The sequence below is a fragment of the Triticum dicoccoides genome, chromosome 3B (assembly GCF_002162155.2).
Source record: "Triticum dicoccoides isolate Atlit2015 ecotype Zavitan chromosome 3B, WEW_v2.0, whole genome shotgun sequence".
NCBI classification, from domain to species: Eukaryota; Viridiplantae; Streptophyta; class Magnoliopsida; order Poales; family Poaceae; genus Triticum; species Triticum dicoccoides.
In genome coordinates this window covers 6,267,183-6,289,961 of record NC_041385.1, presented here as the reverse complement: position 1 = coordinate 6,289,961, position 22,779 = coordinate 6,267,183, and the positions used below count along the sequence as shown (strand labels likewise).

Here is a 22,779-nt window from a genome sequence, read left to right as displayed (position 1 = left end):
ATACAAGACGGAGACCTCCGACTTGGAGGACACGGAGGATTTAGAGGACTTAGAGTAGGATTATGACTGCGAATATAATCCGGAGTCTTTTGTAACCCCATGGACTCAGCTGTTAAATAAAGCGAGTCCATGGGTCGTCGGAAGGGGGGAAGAAATAAGTCGCCAAAAAGGAGTGGCCAGAGATAAGTCCTAGAGATGTCGCCGCTCCCCTATCGGTGGCGGCGGTGGCCGTTCGGTGGTCTTAGAATGTCGATGTATATCTTTATAATGTTTGAAGTGTTTTGTATTTGTGCTGAACTTTGATATAGATCAAAGATCGTATTTGCAAGAAAAAAAAAGGTTGTGTGGCTCGGTTATGTTCATTTTCGCCCGGTTTTTAAAATTTAACCAAGCTTTACTTTTTTTTTGTGAGGGAGCCAAACTTCAATGTGCTCAGTCCATGTTTTCTTAAAATTTAAAACTGGTTAGAATGAAGTAAGGATTTGCTGGGAGTGAAGAAAGAAGAAACATTCAACCCGTGGGCCATCATCGGCGACGTGCTCCCTCGCCTGCCGCAGCTCGTCGGGACCCTGGCCAGGCTCATCTCCAAGATCATTGATGCGGTGAGGACGGCACGCCAGAGTAAGCGGGAGTGCGAGTACCTCACGGTCCGCCTGTCCATCATCGGCGACGTGCTCCCTCGCCTGCCGCAGGACGCGAAGATGAAGCGGTCACTCGCCGAGCTGGCAAAAACGCTGGGCGAGGCGCACAAGCTGGTCCTCGACTGCCAGAATTGGAGCCCCGCCAGGGAGCTCATTGGACTTGGTCAACGCCATGCCGACAGCTTGAAGGAGGTCAACGCCAGGATCGACTCCCACATCAACCTCCTGAACTTGATCTTTAACGCCACCGCCGGCCGCTCCACTTTCAACCACACGACGACGGTGCCGTCGCCGGGCAGTTCCTCGGGTCCTGTTGCCGTCAGGCTCACGTGGGCGGAAATTGCAGCCGCGACCGATTACTTCGCCGACGAACTCAGCCGACGCAGCCCGGAGGCGTTGTACAAGGGCCGTCTCCACGACGGCCCGGAGGTGGCCGTGAAGGTGCTGAACAAGAACGGGAGGCAGGACGTGGAGGGCGCGTTCGTGGCGGAGGTCGAGATCCTCTTCCCCCTCCGCCACCAACACATCGTGCGACTCGTCGGCTGGTGCTCCGAGGAGGAGGACCGCATCATCGTCTACCACCACGAGCATATGAGCAACGGCACGCTCAGAGACCACCTGATGCGCCTGGGCCTGCGCGTGCGCGCTCCAGTGTTCCTGCGGGGCGGCTCTAGCTCGTCGCCAGTGAGAGCGACCTGGAAGACGCGCGTCGAGGTGCTGCTGGGCGTGTCGCGGGCCATCGAGCACTTGCACCGCTGTGGGGTCATCCACCGCAACGTCACCTCCTTCAACATCCTCCTGGACGGAAGCTGGGAGCCGCGCCTGTCCGGCTTCGGCCAAGCGATCTTGCAGGCGGCAATGGGCGACCAGGTCGTCGATGAGGTTGTCGGCACGCCCGGGTACCTCGACCCGGAGTACCGCCGCACGGGGCGTGTGAGCCCGGCGAGCGACGTGTACAGCTTCGGAATGGTGATACTAGAGTCGCTGACGGGGAAGGATCCCGCCACCATGCAGATGGACTCGGTGCTCCTGGCCATACGGAACAGGAAGCTACCGGATGTGCTGGTCCGCCGCCCCGCGGCGACGCCACGGCAGCTGGAGGCGCTGGAGCTCGTGGCGCACACGGCGGAGTGCTGCCTGTTTCCACATGGGAACGACCGGCCTGCCATGTCGGACGTTGTGACCAGCCTCCATAGGGCGCTCTTTAATATCGACAACAAGTGGACGAGGACGACCACGGTCACGGCCGCGCCACCGCCGAGCTCCAGCTATGACTCCCACATCGGCCACGACGACAAGTCGACGACCACGGTCACGGCCGGGCCACCGCCAAGCTACAGCTATGACTCCCGCATTGGCCACGACGAGGAGTCGACCATCACGGTCACGTCCGGGCCACCGCCGAGCTCCAGCTTTGGCTCCCTGCAGAGTCAGGTTTTTTTTTTTTTGAGAAAGCCCTGCAGAGTCAGGTAATGGTCTAATTAATGGATGGGCTTATAATTTGTTACCCCTCATTCTCATAATATAAAAACATTTCTGACAATAGTATAGTGTTAGTGTCAAAAATATTTTTATATTATGAGATTGAGGGAGTAGATCTTAGAAACAAATTCTCTTTTGCTTCATGCGGGACCAAATCATATCATTAAGTTGCCGAAATTATGTACGTATTTGCATTTTGTTTTCTAATTATGTACGAAATTATGTAGCAAGGTCGCATTTTGTTTTCTACTCCCTCCTTTCCGGTTTATAGGGCTCAATTCAAGAATCTCACCAACCAAGATAGATGGTGAGTGGTGGAATACTTTTTGTAGTTTGCAAAGGCACCTAATTAATGCTCTTGTTTTCCTAAAAAATTAGGTTTATCAATGCATTAATTGTAATGCTTGCATGCATAAAGTACATGCATTGGTCAATTTTCTCTTAATACTTTAATGCACCTTGGAATCTGAACATGTGATGAGAAACAACCAAATTGAGCCTTATAAAATGAAAAAAGTAAAATTTTGAGATAAACCCTATAAACCGGAAAGGAGGGAGTAATTGAAGGACGTTTGTCTGTTCTGTGAGACAGTCTGATTAATGTTCCTTGTTTTCTACCAGCCTTACGAAGATGAAGAATCCAGCCAACCACCGGAGAGCATCAGCACCTTATTATCTTCTAGAGGTAAGTGTTATTTTAAATGGGGAGGTTAACCAATACTCCCTTCGTCCCATAATATAGAAGCTTTTTAGAGACTAATGTACTGTAAAAAATACTTTTATATTATAAAACGGGGCAGTATATTTTAAGAAAAATCCTTTTTTGCAACCCATGGATCACACGTGAAACATCAGCCACACAAGTATGCTCAATCCCTTGCAAGTATAAGCTGGCCGACTCCTAGCGTCCGCTTAAACCATACACGAGACCATATATAACGTATTTTAGTATCCACATTCCTGCAAGTTCATACCGAGAACACATTTTAGTACCTACTCTTTGTGGAGACTGGAGAGTTAGTTTTATTCGATGAATTTTTGTATTACAGGAATGACCGACCAAGTAACGCAACTTAAAGCTCTGAAGGGCATATTGATTGATGCAACTGCAGAACCAATTATGCTATCATATCCATTTCTAAGCTCCATCACAGGAAATTTCTCTCGAGAAATCGGCCGTGGTGGTTTCGGAATTGTTTACCAGGTATATAGTTTCTTGATTGTGTATTGTTACATGTGGTAATTATACGTGTCCTTTCCTAGTGTTCCAAAATAAGCATGGCAATGCTAAACTACTAATATCTTGAACAGGGAGACCTTGGGACTAGGAAGGTTGCTGTGAAGAAACTTTCCATCATACCAGAGAGGTTCTCGGACACACTCTTTGTGGAAGAGATTAAGTGTTTAATAAAAGCAAAGCACAATAATGTGGTCAGATTTCTAGGTTATTGTGCAGATACACAGGGGGAATTGATATTATTCAACGGAATGCATGTGTTGTCAGAGCTACCACAACGGCTGTTATGCTTCGAGTATGTTCCTAATGGAAATCTTGGGAAGTATCTTGAAGGTACAAATCATGCATATTTTTATTTTAGTTTTCGTGGAAAAAAATGCCCGTACAAATATTAACACAAATCCATGTCCAGATGGATCTGAATATAGATAATGGGACCATATATTCACTCTCATATTTGACTAAGCTAAGCAACCTAAGGCCTATTTTATCTCTCCTACACGACATAGTTTCGCGGAATTTATCTTCTCGAACAATCAAACATGTTCATAGAAAGCTAGATTAAAACCTAAACCCCCTTAGTTGTTTAATTAAAAGGGTTACATTTTAGAAATTTTAATCGGATATTTGTGTACAAACATGATAAGTGTGACCACAATGCTAGAGACTTGTTTGTGGCCGGTTCCCAAACAGGAAAAAACTAAGTGCTGGGTTTTTTCTTCTCTTTTCCTTACGACTATTGGTAGTATAGATATTGATGTTGCGCATTTCATGTATACTTGGCTTAGTTTGACATAGCAAGGGCACTGTTGCCCCATTTTTCCTCTTCACATACAAATATTTCACTTATTTTGTTGGAGATGAATGAAACTTGCCATCAAATTTGAGTCAGTTTTTCAATGTGCAGATAAATCTCATAAAGATGAATGGAAAATTCGCCATCAAATGATTAGGGGAATTTGTCATGGTTTGAATTGCCTTCATGAGCAACGAATTACTCATTTGGATTTAAAACCTGAAAATATTCTTTTGGATGCTTGTATGGAACCAAAAATTGCGGACTTTGGGATATCAAGATGCTTTGATGAAGGAATATCAAGAGTTTACACCAAAATCCTTCGTGGAACAATGTATGCTAATCCAATCAAGAATTCTTTCCATGTTTCTATTATATGTAAAAATTTCTTTATGCGCATATATTAATATTAGCTATCATATTGTTATGCAGGGGATATATTGCACCAGAGACCATAAAGAATGGAGAAATAACATTCAAGTCAGATATATATGGTTTGGGCATTATAATTATAAAGTTGTTAACAATGGGTAACTACTCTGATTTTGAAAGTGTAAGAAGAATTTACTTATGCATTTCAATAGATGTTTTTTTAGCAAATTCATTCTTGTGTAGTCTACAAGTAGCGTACCAAGTACAAACAACAATGGTGGGTTAAATATTAAATTGTAATAAGCTCTTAACGAATTTTTTAGCACTCTGTAAACTCGAATATGCATGCTAAAATACAAGGTTGTGTCAAAATTAAAAACTAAATCAAGATGGGTGCATTGTATAAAAGGCAAACTATGAAATCACATACATTTTTTCGTGGTAGTTCATCAGTTTCATGCAATAAGGATTGCAAATTTTGACTCAAAGTCTACATGAAATATAATAAGGAACTCTTTGTACATTTTGTGTTGCACCCATCAGGTGAATCTTGGCCCAGTGGTCAGAATTCATCAACCAGACTGAAGTGCTTGCCTCCTTATTGGTAAAGGATGCAGCGGTACGAGCATATAGAACAGATCCTGTTCAAGTAAGGTCATACTCTTTGTACATTTTAGTATTCTAGTTTTCATGGAACCATGGTGACGGGGAATTTTTCTTTAATCATTCAGATAATGGCATGAAAGCATTCTTGTTTATGAAGACTACATGTTGTAGATGATATTTAGGTGTACTGTTATAATAGTGAACTAATATAATGTGCAAGAAATTGATTAGAATAACACATACACATGATGTATTACATTATGTTTTTGCATATGGAAGTTTCTTACCGTATGTTTGACCTTTGCAGTGGCATACATCTTTAGACATGGACCACCCACAAGTAAGGAGCTGGGCCGAAATAGCTCAAACATGTGTGCATACAGCCCAACATAAGAGACCTACAATATGCAAGATCATGCAAAAGATGAATGAGATAGATAGCATGTGATAAAAATTTCCAGTACCTTCAGTATACCGAAATTATGAACATTCAAGGTAGAGATGTAATCATGTTCACCTAGCAATATTTATCTTGTGTACTCACATCTTTTGGTGATCTGTGGACATTCTACACAATTATATTATGGACGCTAATAAAATACCCGTGTTATGCAACGGAAAAGGATAACACACATAATAGACATAACACAAAAGAAGGTCCAAGCTTCTCTCTGCGAACATTGTGATCGACCCCCTTCTTCTGACATACTACAATAGCATGTGCAAAGGCAACCTATGAGAACAAAGATTTTATTGGAATTATATGAACTTGGCCCATTAAGTTTCTATAATTCCTAGAATAAATCTCAAAAGCTCACTGTTCTCATTCATAAATAACAAAAGGTGGAACTTAAGCGTTCAAAGCTAGTGGAGGGTGAGCTTCCCGTCCATTTCCTGGCATGCTCCAAAAAGGGGATATCAGGTCTCTGGAACTACCACGAAGAGAGGCGATCTGGTTTTTGGGAAGGCCAGTGTGCCGGCCAACCGGCCAGACTTTTGGTCGGCTGCCAAATGATAGATAATGCACGTGTCAAAGGTCTAAATGTCGCGCAGACTAGGTCGCCTTTGTCTTACAATTTCCGCATGTGCGCACAAAAAAGGGGATCTTGTTGGGAAACACAATATAAATCAAAAAACTTTCACCCTACGATCACCTAGGAACAATATGAAGATGCATTAACGGTTTGGATAAAATTGTTACTAACTCCAAGTTGCAGCGGAAGTGGACGAGTCGTTGTAGATCATACATGGAGTTCCTCGAACCATAAGTGAACGATCCTGTGAACCGCCCACAAACAGTCCCTCAAACCAAAAACCGAAAGCACAACCTCTCTACAAACTGCAAGCGTACGGTCTACACGACCCGGTAGCGCTTTACCTTTGATAGATAATTGATATATCTCCAATGTATTTATAATTTATGAAGTATTCATGCCATGTTTATTATAATTTTGTATGGTTTTGCTGCACTTTTATATGATTTTTATGGACTAATTATTGATCCAGTGCCATTGCCAGATCTATTTTTTGCATATTTTTTTTGTTTCATAGAAAATCCATATCGAACAAAGTCCAAACGCGAAACAAATTTACGGAGATTTTTTTGGAATATATGTGATTTTTGGAAAAAAGAATCAACGCAAGACAGTGCCTAAGGGCTCCACAAGGCAACAGGGCACGACCTCCCCCCGGCAGCGGCCCCTTGCTATGTGGGCACCTCATAGGTCAGTTGGAGCCCTTCTTTCTCTGCAAGAAGATAATTTCCAGATCAAAATTTCAGTCCAATCGGATTTACGGATCTCAGGGAATATAAGAACGTTAAAGGGCTCCAAAAATAGTCGCGAAAAATAGAAGACAACAGACAGATCCAATCTAGGGGAGAGATCCCTCTCTCCCCGGAGGGCCAAGGAAGAAGAAGAAGGAGGGACGCCCTGCCCCGCTCCTTCGGTGGCCCCGGGACATGATACATCTGCGCTGTATCTACTTTTCCAAACACTTTTGCTCAAGTTTTTGACTCTAAGTTACATGATTTGAATGAAACTAAGTCGAACTAACGCTATTTTCAGTAGAACTACCATGATGTTGTTTTTGTGCAGAAATAAAAGTTCTCGGAATTGGACGAAACTTTTTGCAGATTTTTTATGGAATAAATAAAAAATACTGGAGCAAAGACCCACTGGAGGGGGCCACTTGCTGCCCACGAGGCACCAGGGCGTGCCCTGGTGGCCCATGGGGCCCACATGGCTCCGTTGACCCTAATTCCAATCTATAAATTCAGATTTCCCGAGAACAAAATAGGAGAAGAAGTTTCGTCGCATTTTACGACACGAAGCTGTCTCCACCTCCTATTCTTCATCGGGATATCAGATCTGGAGTCCGTTCGGGACCCGAAGAGGGGGATTCGGTGCTATTGTCATCATCAACCATCCTCCATAACCAATTTCATGATGCCCACTGCCGGGAGTGAGTAATTCCTTCGTAGGCTTGCTAGACGGTGATGGATTGGATGAGATTTAGTAATGCAATCGGGTTAGTTTTGTTAGGGCTTGATCCCTAGTATCCACTTGTGACACCCTGGATTTTTTCTTTTTTTCTTTTCTTGTATTTATTGAATATTTGATTTGCATTTGGATTTTCAATCAATTCTTTTGGACTTGTCACTTGCAAATTATTTTGATTTTCTTCCAAGTGGATTCTATGATCTCTAAACCATCTCTTAACTTCATCCCTCCCAAAATAATGCCATGGAATTATTTTATTTAATGGCAAAATATTCATTTTCCTTCTGAAAATGGATATTTTCTTAGTCTGCTATGAAACAACCTTCATTTTTCCCGCTCAAAAAATCCCCAAGAAATCCCCAAATGTTCTTTGGATCATGCCTCACCTTCCCATGAAAAAATATGACATAGTCATTTGGAATATTTTTTCTCAAGAAATTATTTCACTTTTGGACAGTTAGGGTACTTAGTGAAGCAAGTGCGTTTTTACTTGATCCTCTTGAGCTGATTTTTTTACCACATAGCTACCTTCCTACCAGAAGCTTAACCCCCAAATTTTACTCTTTAACTCTTAGTAAATCTCTCTCTATTTCCATTACAAATTTCCGTCCAGAAACTTATCAGCTAGCTCAAGTCTTGTCTAGTGGGCGAGGTGGCAAGCCAAGGGCACACTGCAGCACCATGTCAAATGGACAACACCCTAGACATGGTTTGGCAGCCCTTGGCATACCGCGTGCACGAGTGCACGCGGTGACCATGCATGAATGCAGTGTTCGACAGTCGGTCGGCGCGCTCTGAGTGCTGCGACCCCTCTACCGCCGCCCGTTCGCCCTCCCTCGCACCACTGTAGCTTGTCTATGCCACTCAGCATCCTCCCATGCTTCTACCTAGCCCCTCTCCGTAGCTCCCCAACACCGGCAGCCTGCATGGTGGACGTGGACACGATGAGCATAGACGGCACAGTGCACCCGCGTGAACGAGTCCCACCCGAGCCATGTAGCTTGGTCGCGTCCCTCCACTGTGCTTGGCGGCGTCCTCCTGCTCCGACGCATTGAGCCCAAGTGAGGGTGTCCTGGATTAAGTGGTCCTCGGGCCACTGGCCCATTGCTTGTGGGCCGGATTGATGTTTTACTATGAAGCGGAACTAGGGCGGGGACCCGTGACCGGGAATGAGATCTTCGGAGTCGTGGTGTGCCGTCCAAGTCAAGAATAATGTAATGTTTTCTTTGTTGTAACCGATCGATGTAACCTTAACCCTAGTGGTGCCTATATAAACCAGAGGATTTTAGTCTTTAGGGCTAGAGCAACATCCATTACCCCATCAACCTAGGGTTTAGATCGCCTGATCTCGATGTAGATCGACTCTGTAACCATATCATATATCAAATACAATCAAGTAGGATGTAGGGTTTTACCTCTTCGAGAGGGCCCGAACCTGGGTAAACACTATGTTCATTGTTCCTTGTTTCCCATTGATCCTAGATCCATATCTCAGGACCCCCTACCCGAGATCCGCCTGTTTTGACACCGACATTGGTGCTTTCATTGAGAGTTCCATTGTGGGGTCACCGAAGGACCGATGGCCCAACTATTCTTTGGAAAGCGCCTGGGACATCTTCATCCCCGGCGAGATCTTCACGTTTGGCAGCATCACTTTTTGTGCCGATCTCACCGGTTGTTTAGAGCCGGTTGAAAGTCTCGCCTCTGACACCAAGGCCGGCCACCAGCACCTACAGTCCACTGCTGGACCTCAGCAAAACTCTGCCCCTAAAGAACCCATTGAGCCCGATGCCTTGACCTCGGAGTCAGCGAATACAGAGGGAGCCAATGCAATCTGGGATCCGGTCTTAAAGCCGAACCCCGCTGAAATACCTGAAGAACATCCCGCTGAATATTCAGGAGGCATGGCCTTCACGGGATCCCCTTCCGCAAACAACCTGATGGATCGGGATTAGACCTGACAATAGAGAAATCGAGCTTTGTAGGCAGTGATATTACTATCAGTGTCCATCTTCCTCTTGAAGATCCATTTATTGTCAATGGCCTGCCGATCATCGAGCAACTCCACCAAAGTCCACACTTTGTTCTCATACATGGATCCTATCTCAGATTTCATGGCCTCAAGCCATTTGTCGGAATCCGGGCACATCATAGCGTCTTCATAGTTCGTAGGTTCACCATTGTCTAACAACATGACTTGCAGGACAGGATTACCATACCACTCTGGTGCGGAACATGTTCTGGTCGATCTACGAGGTCCAGTAGTAACTTGATTTGAAGTTTTATGATCATCATCATCAGCTTCCTTTCTAAATGGTGCAGGCATCACGGGAACTATTTTCTCTGATGTGCTACTTTCCAATTCGAGAGAAGGTACAACTACCTCATCAAGTTCTACTTCCCCCCACTCACTTCTTTCGAGAGAAATTCCTTCTCTAGAAATTACCCATTCTTAGCAACAAAGATCTTGCCTTCGGATCTGTGGTAGAATGTGTACCCAATAGTTTCCTTTGGGTATCCTATGAAGACACACTTCTCCGATTTGGGTTTGAGCTTATCTAGCTGCACTACTAGAAAAAGGATTGTTAGTGGCGCACCTATTTTTGCCATTAATGACGCACTATAGGTGCACCACTGTTACCACGCCACTAGTAATAAATACTAATGGCGCACCTCGGGTGCGCCATTAGTATTGCAGGTAACAGTGGCGCGCCTTCTAGTGTGCCATTACTATTGCTACAGGTGCGCCACTGGTAACTTTTTTTTATTTTTTTGTTTTTTCTTTAATTTTGAAGGCGGGAAAATAGTATTGGCGCACCGTCTAACCCCCATCATGCGCCATTGCTATTTTTGAATTTTGAATTTGGATCTGGATCTAGATCTGGCTCATTTTTTGGCTTGTTTTTTTGCTTGAATGTTTTTCAAATTTTGTTCTCGACCTGGATCTGGTACGTTCTTTGTGCCGGGGGAGCTCCACATGTGGCCGGAAGTAGAGGAGGAGGGAGGAGCGACCGTGAGGAGGAGAGGAGGGAGGAGAGACCGTGAGGATCAGGAGAGGAGGGAGGAGGAGGGCGCCGGAGAGGAGGAGGAGGACCGTGAGCAGGAGAGGAAGGAGGAGTACCGTGAGGAGGAGATGAGGGAGGAGGAGGTCGCTGGAGGAGGAGCACCATGAGGAGGAGAGGAGGGAGGAGGAGGTCGCTGGTGGAGGAGCACCGTGAGGAGGAGGTCATAGGAGGAGGAGCACCGTGAGGAGGAGGAGGTCGCCGGAGAGGAGGTGATGGAGTGGAGGAGAGGAGGAGATGGAGTGGAGGAGAGGAGGAGAGGAGGAGATGGAGTGGAGGAAAGGAGAAGAAGAATGAAGGGGTAAGTGGCTGGCCGGTCCTTTTAAACTTCTGTCCCAACTTAGCAGTGGCGCACCGTGCACCGGTGCGCCATTGCTATTTTTTTGAATTGTGAAGGCAGAAAAATAGTAGTGGCACACTATTCACTAATGCGCCATTGCTGATTTTCTTTTGCATTTTTTTTGAATTTTTTTGCCTCCAGATATTAAAAGCCCCGTATCTTTTATTCTGTTAGGTTTTTGGGGATTCTAAAAATCTTCAACGGGGTCATGTCTATGGTCAGCCACCGCCGGCGGCACTTGCGCCGCCACACAGTGAGGACCTGCACCCGCGGCCACGCTGCAAGAACCTGCACGGCTGGAGGAACTGAACAACTTCGCCTCGAGTCTAGCACCCGATCAGATGCCGTCGTCCACAATAGGCTTGGAGTGGAGAGATTAATGATTGCCTGATTCAACAAAGTTTGGGGCCATTAGTGGCTTTATATCTTTAGGCTCATCATGATTTTTTTAATGTAAACATTTTCTTCTCGACCGAAATTGTTGTATATTGGGCCAAAAGCAATATGTTTGTTATTTTTCTTTTGATTCCTTTTCTGACAATTGTTTTTGCACACATATCGGCATCACCTTTCACAAGTACATTATTTTGGAAGTTTATTGTTCTTTTGTGGTTTCCTTGCAAAAGAAAATCTTAACATGTTGCCTATTGGTGAAGGAATCATTGGGCATCGCGAGGCTTTTCAATAATGTTAAGATCACAAAGATCAATCGTCAAGCCAATGTGGTGGCATATGAGCAAAATTCAGTTTTGTTAATAGATCAAAGTGATGTTTTCCTTGATAGTGTTCTGCTCCGTGTGGTGTATGTATAACGAAGATCATATGGACCTTGTAATTAAAATTAATATATGGGGAGTTTGTTTTTTAATAATTGAAAGAGAAATAGCATCAATGCACACAGGCAATGTAGTGAACATTGACCTACACGATATAAATACGCAACAACTCTTGTAGGGATTGGGAATCAAGATGTGTGTATATATCGTACCAAAAGAAAACCACATCCAATTTGGTGTATATCCAAGCAGCAAAGAACACATAGTACTCCTTTTTGTAGTTACTCCACACAACAAAATTTGAATTGCATTTTTTATCCACGGCAGAATTGGTATTTTATTTTGCACTCAATGTGCAAATTAAATTTAAATTTATAATTTTGTTGTATGATAGAAGCCTATATTGTCAATTTCGATACTTGTTTCATACCTTAATCTTATTTTGGTATCGCGGTAGCACTTACAAACTACATCAGTACTAATAGATACTCTCTGTCTCGTGGCCCAAGGAATTCTACTCAACCTACATTTGTATGTACGGTTCTCCAAAAAGCATACTTCCCTCTGATGCATATTAATTGCAATTGCTTGGAACTTGGGACTAACAATACTTCAAAACATTTTTTTTTTGCGAAAGGACTTCAATAGTTGTACACACCAGTATCCTAGGAAGAGGGAGGAGCTCAAAGGATAAAAATGATAAAGTCCTTGATGGCCACTAACAATCATCAGTCTCACAAAGTTTTTTTTGAGAAACCAAAAAAAGATTTTTTTTACAAATGCACAGGTTGAAAATTTCTGCAAAGTCAACCTGATGATTGGAAAGTCCTACTTGCCGCTCGTTGCGGCAAGCTGTCGACGCTTCGCACAGGGGAGGTGCGAGCGAGCGACCCAGTGGGCCGGCCCGTTTTAGCGTTACAGCAGACACCGGTTTTGGGAACCTTCTATGATGTTTCCAACCGTTTTTTTTCTATTTTTGGGAACCTTCTAGAAGGTTCCTGAACCGGCTTTTTCTTTTTCAGTTTCTTTTTTGTTTTTTCCTATTTCTCTTCTTTTTCTTTTTTCTTTTTTTGTGTTTCTTTTCTTTTTTCTTTTTTCTTTTCCTTTTTTTCTTTTCAAGTTTACTTTCAAAAAAAATGCGAATTTCAACTTTTTCCCACAAATTCAAAAATGTTCCCATTTACAAAATTTGTTCATAAATTCAAAAAATGTTTCTAGTTTCAATAAGTTTGTTCCGAGTTTTCAGAAAATGTTCTTGTTTTTTCAAAGTTCGAATTATTTTTGTTCATTTTTTGTGAAATTTGAAAATAATGGCATGGTTTTCAAAAAATGCCTGTTTTAAAAAATTGTTCACAAATTTCAAAAAATGTTCTAATTTTTCAAAGAAAAATCACGTATGAAAAAATTGTTCACATTTCAAATTTGTTTGGGATTTTCAAAATTGTTCTCCATTTTACAATTTGTTCTAAAAATTCAAAATTTGTTCGTTATTTTAAAATTGTTCCCATTTCAAAATTTTGTTCAAAAATTCGAAAAATGTTCACGTTTACAAAAAGTTTTTGTTCACAATTCAAAAATTGTTCTCCTTTCAAAAATTGTCATGCTTTAAAAAAATACAATTAAAATACTTGTTCAGCTTTTCGAAAATCTTTTTTGTGTTTATCAAAAATTAATCATAATTAAAAAAAGTGTTTTGTTCTGGAGTTTCATATGTGCAGGCAGCTTTCTTCTTTCAAAAATCGCATTTCTTGAGGAAATGTTTTGATTTTTCCCGAAAATGTTTTCATATGTGCACGCGGCTTTGAGTTCTTATAAAATTCGTGCTTCATACAGTCAGGTAGACATGTCTAGTCGAGTGGTGTGCCGCACTCACCAGCTCTGCGAGTTCCTGTGCTCGAATCATCGCGCGCCCTCTTTTTCTTTTTACATCTTGTTTAAGTGAAGCGCGCGTCGTCTACTGATGAGCCGGCCAGTTGAGGCAACTATGTGCGTCGCTCCAACTATTTGCCGCAAAGTGCGGCAAATAGGAGCTCCCCTGATGATCCACGACAAAAACAGCGACAAAATTGATTGGAGACAAAGAATGGGCCCATAAATAGTCGAAGCCCAACTAAGAAAAATGGACCGAACTTAAAATGAAAGAGAAAAATTATCAGCGCCAGGTTTCAATCCTGGGACCTTTGGGTTATGGGCCCACCACGCTTCCCCTGCGCCACTCTGATCATCTTGTGCTATTAAAAGATCTTTGCTTTACTTATCATTGAAATCCAAGTACAAGATTAGTGCAACGCCGACTCCGAGTAAGATTGCTGTTGCGGCTGCAACGAGCTGTGCATCTTGTAGTACTTTATTTATGGAGTGGTAAATTGTTTACTTTAGCACGTATATCTTCGTGGCATGCATGCCTCGATCTACTTACACTTACTAGCAGCTTAGCTTTTCTTGACTGGTTCAAGCCTGCAACTGCGATTGAGATGCACCCACATCAAAGATTGATTGTCCACAGAGAGTCAGAGACGACTTTGAGCACTTGACTCGCAGCACTGGTACAATGGCAGCATCGAGGACCGTGATTACATTAGGTTAATCAAGATGTTCAGACAACCTTTTGACTTGACACACACTTGTTAGAGTACTTAAACTAAGAAGGAGTAACCTGACCACAAAGTGAGGCCGAATCATTTCTTCATAACTGAAGCTGGCTAGAGAAAGGATCATCGACCATGAAGCGGCTTTCTTCTTCTCGGTCCTCGTTCGGATGTGCCGTGGCAATCATCATGGTGATCGTATGCTGCTGCTCCCTGCTGCCATGTCCATGCTCTGCGGTTTGCAAAGGTACGTAGCCACGTGTCGCTTCTAGTTCATACATTTTGGAAGTGGATGCCCGTTTTGACATATAACTTGTTGTGATGGCATCAGGGCATTCATTTGGTCAGGGGGCTGGGGAGGGGCCAGGGGGAGGAGGAAACCATTTTGTTCAGGGGGTTGGGGATGGCCTAGGGGGGGAAGAAACTGGGGTAGGAGGAAACCAAGTAGGACGGACGCCTCCCGCGCCGCGGGGTAAGACGCCAAGGAACCACAGGTGACGTGACGGCTCCTGCGATGCGCGGTTACTGGAAGCTGATTGCTGCTTGTCTCTCTGAAGGTGGTTTGGGTCCTTTGGGAGGATGCCTCTATTTTTAGAGCAAGTGCTGGTTTTGGTTGTAATTTGTTCATGATCCCCAGCTTTTCAAGCATTTGTATCTCATAATAGTAGGTTTTTGCCTCATAGTGCTTGTTCGAGAGCGAACATCATTCAGAGCGGGTTTTTTTTTCCGAAAAGGGGGGTCTCCCCGGCCTCTGCATCAGAACGATGCATACGGCCACATAAATAGATAAATAAAGGAGTTCAACAAGGTCGTATAGTCTGAAAACAAAATAGCATCGAGCTCAGAAAGAGTCACAATGCCAAAAACACAAGGCCCAAAAGCCACAACCGGCTGGCAAAACAAAGATAGGTAAACTAATTGCCTATCCTATTACACGACCACCATCCAAACGGTTGAAAAAAAATCCCACGCTACCATCTCCCATCGGACAGATCCAGTAACCAAACGCTCCCTGGCCTTCGTCGGAGTGAGTAAGGACCACATACGGATCAGCGCAGTAGCTCGGAATAAAACCTGCAAAAAATGAATATTCATTTTTCTGTTAAAAGCCAAATCATTTCTGCAATTCCAAATTGCCCATAACAACGCACATACTCCTATACGAATGTGTCTAGTTGTTTCGAACTCTATCCCAACAAGCCACGTTCCAAATAACGTACTGACCGAATTCGAAGAAGTAATGTTAAATGCAATATGCACCATGTGCCACAAAACCTTTGCCAATGGGCAGTCAAAGAAGAGGTGCTTGATGGTTTCGTCCCGATCACAAAAACTACACCTAGTAGATCCTCTCCAGTTGCGCTTAACCAAATCATCCTTTGTTAGAATGACTTGTTTATGTACAAACCACATAAACACTTTAATTTTGAAAGGAACTTTGACTTTTCAAACCTCTTTGGAACTAGGGATAACACTAGAGTTAATGACATCGATATACATCGACTTAACTGTGAACTCTCCAGACCTAGTAAGCTTCCAACACAACTTATCGGGCTGATGAGATAACTGAACCTCCATCAGTCTACTCACCAAATGAAGCCATGCTTCCCACCGGTTGCCCACAAGCGCCCTCCTAAACTGAATATTAAGGGGAATGGACTGCAAAATCGTGGCAATCAGAGCGAGTTTCTTACTAGTGTTCCAACTCGCAACTCTCACTAGTAGAAAAAGGGGCAAATCTGAGACACATTAGTGCCGGTTTGATTTTGAGCCGTCACTAATGTGTCCATTAGTGCCGGTTCCAACGGCTAGCCGGCCGCTCTCATTAGTACCGGTTCGTGGCGAACCTTTAGCACCGGTTCATGGCACGAACCGGTATTAAAGAGAGTGGTGGCAGGATGTTGTCAGTCTGGGGCCCTACCAGCACCTTTAGTACGAACCGGTACTAAAGGTCGTCGTACATAAACCCTTCGTCCACCCGAGCCACTCTGTTCTTCCCCTTTCCCCTCACTTTCCTCTGTTCTTCCCCTCTCTTCCTCGACTAGTGCAACATAAGCTGCTATTGCGGCTGCACCGAGATATGGATCTTGTAGTAATTTCTTTTTTTGATGGAGTAGTAAATTGTTTACTGTAGCCCGTATGTCTTCGTGGCCACGCATGCCTTGATCGCTCAGGTTGAACGCTCGTACGAATTGTACGTTACTTACACTTACCAGCAGCTTTGCTTTGCTTGACTGGTTCAAGCCTGCAACTGCAATTGAGATGCACCCACATCAAAGATTGATTGTCCACAGAGTGTTAGAGACGACTTTGAACACTTGACTTGCAGCACTGGTTCGATGGCAGCATCAAGGATCGTAATTACATTAAGTTAATCAAGAAGTTCAGACCACCTTTTGACTTGACAAACACTTTTTAAAATGTTTGCAAATAGTATAAATGTTCATGATTTTAGAAAATGTTCAAAATATGTAACAATGTTCACGAATTTGAAAAAAAAAATCATGATTTCAGATATGTTCACGAGTTTAAAAAAATGTTCATGATTGTGAAAAATTGTCCACGATTTCACGAAAAAGAGAGTGATAGTATATCTCGGCGATGCAGCAAAATGTGGTCATGACCATTGAAGATTACGAAAAAAAATTCTCCTGTTGCGATGTACGGGCCGTTTTGCTAGTTGAACTAAAACCATGAACTATTTTGGAATGATGGGAGAACCAATTACCAGCAGGTTTGCTTGACCGGTTCATTCCACGCACTGGGATGGAGGGGACAACACTGACAAGCTGAGGGGCGACTTGGATCACTTGACTTGGCTGCACATCTTCAAAATACACATGGGATTGTATATCGAAGAGCATGGTCAGATTAGACTAATGCCGTTATGCCACTGCCATCTTCGTCAGAGAAACCGTTGCCAGTTGGCACCCTAGATACAGATTGTCTGACTGTGGTGTCTAGTGCTGTCTCTAGAAATTCGAGGCCTCAGTGCAAGATGCAAAATGGGGACTCAAAACTAAAAAAAATGTAACGTGCGTCGCTGCGATCCGGGAGATGAAGAACTATGGATGATCACTTTTCTCTAATACCAATGACCTTTTGGATGCTTTTTCTATATCTATTGAGAATTTGTGTGTTATTCCGAATGAACTTGAATTAACATTTTCATGGTAGATCTTTTGTACATTTTTATGGTAGATGAACGTTATTTCTCTCTAGAGTGGAGGAAACAACTTTCCCGTCTTCTTCCTTGACCGGTTCAAGCCATGTGCTGCTGTCTGGAGGGAACAACACTGACAACCAAAGATTAAGCGCCGGTGCCTATACGGAGAGACGACTTTGACCACTTGACTTGATATCTTCAGTAGATGGCAGTATGGATGGTAGCACGTGGTTAGATTAGACTAACGTCAGAGACACAAGCAGCAGGCTAATTAATCTTGGCAAGTACTAAGCATATAATTTGCCATGGCATCAGTAAAAGCAGTTGGTCAGGAAGTGCCTGGGTGGGCAGAAATTGGAGGAAACCATGGAGGAAGGACGCCTCCCTCGCCGTGGGGTAATTCACACCCTCATGGGGGAGAAAGGCCGCCCCCGCCGCGGGGTCCTACGTAGGAGGTCAGCAGGAACTGAACGCCGCCTATGCCGACTAAGCTTGTTCATCAAGTGAAACCCCTTCCTATTTCTTTTATGCTTTATTTGGGCGTGTTTATGTTGATGCCCCAACATAATATCTTATTACTTTGCTGCACTTAAACTTATTATATGGATGTGCTGGTTGCTTTATTTATAAAGCGGGACCAAAGCCTATTTCAAGAGAGTCAAGTGAAACTCTGCTTCCGGTTCTAGAGTGATAAAGGATGATGGTTAGTTGAACTTACATTGGAGCTTGTCTTCCTGGAGGTGGTTTAGAATGATGACTCTATCTTTTGAGACAGTGTTCATCCCAAGCTTGTTTAGTTTTCGTATATCTCGGGCTAGTAGGTTTTTGCCCCATAATGGTGTTCGAGAGCGAAACTTCAGACCTAGTTTTTACTAGTGATGCCCCAACTCACAACACTCTTTCTTGTTTCTTTTTTTTTTTCTCCCCTTCTGTTTTTATGTCACTTGCAACGCTAGTGCAGTTTAGCTCATCACATACGGTCTAAACCCCGTATCACAAACGCAATTGAAAACCATTGTCCCCACGATTGTGTGTGATAGATGGGGTGCATCGCACACGCTACAGGATAACTGTGCGTGATAGGGTTCCATGATGCACACAGTTTGGAAAAAGCAATCATATGCAACGCCCGAACATATCATACACCTAATTCCTAAGGTAAGCATTTGCGATGCATCCAACGTCCCAAACGTTCTGTCCGTGGACATAGTGTGGGATGATAGATAGGCAATCAGCTGGGCAACGGTTTGAATATCTGCCGACGCGGGAAGAAAGAACACCCTTGGCTAGGGTTTCTCGTGCCTCCCGTCGGTGGCGCCGCCGGTCTACCTCGTCTTCTGTGGTCTTAGGACCATGGAGGCGTGGTGGACTCCGGCCCTTGCCGGCGGGAGGGCTCCGTTGTTTCATACTCTTTTGAGTTTTGTTAGGGTTTGTGTCCTGCAGAGAGACGTGACGGTGACGGCTCTCTGCAGATGAAATAAGGTTCTCCGCGCCCTGTCCCTGTCCCGGTGGTGTTTCTAGCATCGTCGGAGGGCGTGTGGAGGTTTGTCTCCGGCAGATCTCGCGGGATTCGGTCCGCGTTTGTTTTCGATGGATCCATGTGGATCCTGTCTTCGCTCGTCTGTGTTCGTGTGTCTACAAGTTGGATCCTTCTGATATACGCTCCTCTTCATCGGCGGCGGATACTGTTCTGGTGCGTTGGTCCTATGGGGCCTTAGCACGATGACTTCCCGACTGTCTACTACAACAAGGTTTGCCCGGCTCTGATGTGGGAGGGGCGAAGACGGCGGCGCGCCTTCGGCTCGCTCCAGTGCGACTAGTCGTCGCTAGTTGGTCTACGGACCTAGATGCATTTTTTACTTCTGGTATTCTTTGTACTACCTTAACAGTGGGTGAATAGATCAGAAGTTATTCTCGCAAAAAAAAGAATATCTGCCAACGCAGCTGGTTTTTTCCTCATAAATTAATCTCTACAGTTGAAAGTATAGAATTGGTTTGAAAGTAGGCAATCACACATATTTCATATCCATCATATACACGGAAAACTACATAGGTTCAACCACCATTGCATAATTCGAATCACAGTAACATTTTTTCAAGCATTACATAAGCACAAATTAAAACGAAAACCACAGTAGCATTAAAGACAGTGAAGAGAGATATGCAAAAGCATCTACAACCGGACTCCCTAAATTAACCAGGCGGACGCAGGACCACTAACCGGACATGAGAGAGAAGGAAAAAATCAATCCACTCAGACTCCTCAAAGTCTTCTTAAACGTCCGGGCTATCCGGCACTCCTCATATTGAGGACAAATCCGGGGACAATATGAGGAGTATGAGGAGTGCCCGAGCATGTCCGGTGAGTGGTCCTGCGTCCTTCACATATGATTTGGTCCAAAATAGACCATCTTTTCTCTTTGTTCATTCTTTCTCTTTCCCCATCTCCACCAATCACATAACATGCATGCGATTGGATGTATTAAGAGAAAAGTGGGCAACATGACTGGAATTGAAAATTTGACAGCGAATGCGTGGACGTTTGAGGGACCAGATTAGGTGTATGCGGCTCTAGATGCTCTAAGACATTCAGGTTGTTGGGTGTGTTTGGTCTGTCTTGCTGATTGTTTTCGGGAGAATTGCTAGGGGAAATGCTGGCAAAAATAGATCAATTTACAGCAGAATCTTTGCATTCCGAGTTTGAGTGCATTAATCTTGTGCCACACATGCTTGTGCAACTAGCATGGAGTTAAGAAGGCGACAACGATTACTTGGTAACTCATAGCTGAATTTTCCAAAGTGTTTGTCCCCGTTGACCGATCGATGACTTGAGCTGTTGGTTTGATTATCTTTCTAGCCATCCATGTGGCCAGGAACAAGAAGAGATCCTAGCAGCCAATCAAAATCTTACCCTTACGAGTGGGCACAACTTGTACTCGTACCCATCCTTGCTGTAAGTGAAGCTATAAAGAGTTCGAAAAACTAGTTTAAAACCTGGGCAGATATAATGGAGCTTTCTTCTTCTTCTTCTTCTTCTTCTTCTTCTTCTTCTTCTTCTTCTTCTTCTTCTTTTTCCCTTGCACGCACTTTGGCAGTGCTGGCACTCATATTCTGTTTCCTGACATGCTCGGCCACGATCCAAGGTACGTCCTATTACTACTTACCACTCGAAGTAATCTCAGCTAGCTACGTAGGTACGTCCGGCTTCATAGCCGTACATGCATGTCTGCGTACTGATTACTGAATATTTATCATGCATTCATCTACACACTTACGGCCGAAATGAATGATGATGGATGAATCACGTATATGTGTAGTTGCTCTGGAGGGAAGCCATAGACCAACAATTTCTCAACCGCCGCCGCAGCCTAATCCATCATCGAATCCGAAGCCGGAGCCAAAGCCAGTGCCCATGCGACCACCTCCTAAAAGGCGGGCACCTCCACCACCGCCCAAGACGTCGTCACTTGTGCCGTCCCGCAAGACCCTGCAGATTGCTGCGAGCGCCCCTTATATTTGAACCTCCAATATGCCATTATGTACCGTCGACGAGGGTGTTGTGCTACTTGCTTGAATTGCAATGAAACTTAAGAAAGTTGTTTTCTTGTAGCAGGAAAATAAATGATGGACTGAATAATATGCTACTCCCTGCTTCCCAGAATATAAGACATTTTTGCAGTTCATTTTTAACTGCAAAAATGTCCTATATTATTGCAGAGTATAAAATGGATTTGCAGTTCATTTTGAACTGCAAAAATGTCTTATATTATGGGACAGAGGTAGTATATTATGTTGTATGTTCCAATATATAACTTTCAATACAAATCTGGCAACATAGCCGGTCACAAGCCCGGATAAAGGAATAGGATTGTCTGAGACTTGATGAGCCAATGACAAAACTCAGCAACTCTTATGAAGATAAAACCCAAGAGAACACAATTGTTGTATAAATCTGGCAACACTGGTGTGATTTGTGCGTGCAATTCTTATGTGGTCCACTTGCAAAAAAAAAAATCTTATGTGGTCTTGTTTATCAATTTTTTCTTGAATAGGCACGAGTGTGCATATCACATATTAAAGAAGAAAGGGCAAAGAAAGCCTCTGTCAGTGTCGTGACAGGATGCATCACACACAACTGTGCACCTCACGGTTGCCACGGATCAAGCTCAAGAAGAAGGAAGAGCTGCGTGCCATCATCCTCCATGGTGGTGGTATGCAGATCTTCGTGAAGAAGAATATCAGCGAGAAGATCTATCAAGCAAGCCTTGGGCTCGGTGGTGGCATGCAAATCTTTGTATAGATGGTTTATTCCACCTTTGGCGCCCACAAGTTCAACAAGTACCCAGTCAAGACATCTGGCAACGACGGATGGCCAAGACTCGAAAACGACCTCACCCGACAACGCCTGCCCACAGCTGGCGCGCACTCAGCCAGTCTTCAACAGCAAGCTACTGCCTCACCCACGCGTGAAGTGGTTCTGTGCTCGCATGACTCACGTGGCACGCGGCCGGTGGGCAGGCGCTCCAGACGGTGGACAAGACGCAGGGGGTGACTCACTCACCCACGCCTCCGCATGGTGCACACCTCTGCCAGACATATCACTGTTGGGGAACACAACATGTAATTTCAAAAAAATTCCAACGATCACGCAAGATCTATCTAGGAGAAGCATAGCAACAAGAGGGGGAGAGTGTGTCCACGTACCCTCATAGACCGAAAGCGGAAGCGTTAGTTAATGCGATTGATGTAGTCGAACATCTTCACTATCCAACCGATCCAAGTACCGAACGTATGGCACCTCCGTGTTCAGCACACGTTCAGCTCGATGACATCCCTCGAACTCTTGATCCAGTAGAGGATCAAGGGAGAGTTCCGTCAGCACGACGGCGTGGTGACGGTGTTGATGATGTGATCCGCGCAGGGCTTCGCCTAAGCACTATGACGCTATATATGACCGGAGGAGTAAACTATGGAGGGGGCACCACACACGGCTAAGAGAATTCTGGGTGTGCCTTTGGGGTGCCCCCTGGCCACATATATAAAGGAGGGGGAGGAGGAAGCCGGCGGCCAAGGAGGGTGCACCAAGGGGGAAAGGGAAAAGGGGAAGGGAAAGAGGGAGGCCGCGCCCCCTCCCCTTGTCCAATTCCGATTGGGGCAAGGGGGGAGCACGCCACCTCATGTGGCCTGCCTCCTCTCCTCCAATATGGCCTAA

General features: G+C 44.3%; 2 protein-coding genes, 1 long non-coding RNA gene and 1 pseudogene across 3 annotated transcripts; 3 read left to right on the top strand and 1 right to left on the bottom strand.

Moving 5' to 3' along the window:
* The first annotated feature begins 195 nt into the window (after positions 1–195).
* Positions 196–2,360, top strand: LOC119279048 (probable serine/threonine-protein kinase PBL23). The gene is made up of 2 exons (XM_037560466.1): positions 196–254; positions 476–2,360. Exons 1-2 carry the CDS (start codon positions 196–198, stop codon positions 2,112–2,114), a joined length of 1,698 nt encoding a protein of 565 aa, XP_037416363.1. The 3' UTR covers positions 2,115–2,360.
* An 814-nt stretch (positions 2,361–3,174) lies between these two features.
* LOC119279047 (cysteine-rich receptor-like protein kinase 26) lies at positions 3,175–5,647 on the top strand. The gene is made up of 5 exons (XM_037560465.1): positions 3,175–3,327; positions 3,435–3,693; positions 4,268–4,490; positions 4,589–4,709; positions 5,442–5,647. The coding sequence occupies exons 1-5, from the start codon at positions 3,175–3,177 to the stop codon at positions 5,580–5,582; spliced, it is 897 nt and encodes a 298-aa protein (XP_037416362.1). The 3' UTR covers positions 5,583–5,647.
* Positions 5,089–5,187, bottom strand: LOC119283063 (annotated as a pseudogene).
* Positions 5,648–20,570: 14,923 nt separating the features above from the next.
* Positions 20,571–21,415, top strand: LOC119280438. Its single transcript, XR_005138082.1, has 2 exons — positions 20,571–20,710; positions 20,885–21,415. It is a non-coding gene; the product is annotated as an uncharacterized LOC119280438 (long non-coding RNA).
* Positions 21,416–22,779: the final 1,364 nt, after the last annotated feature.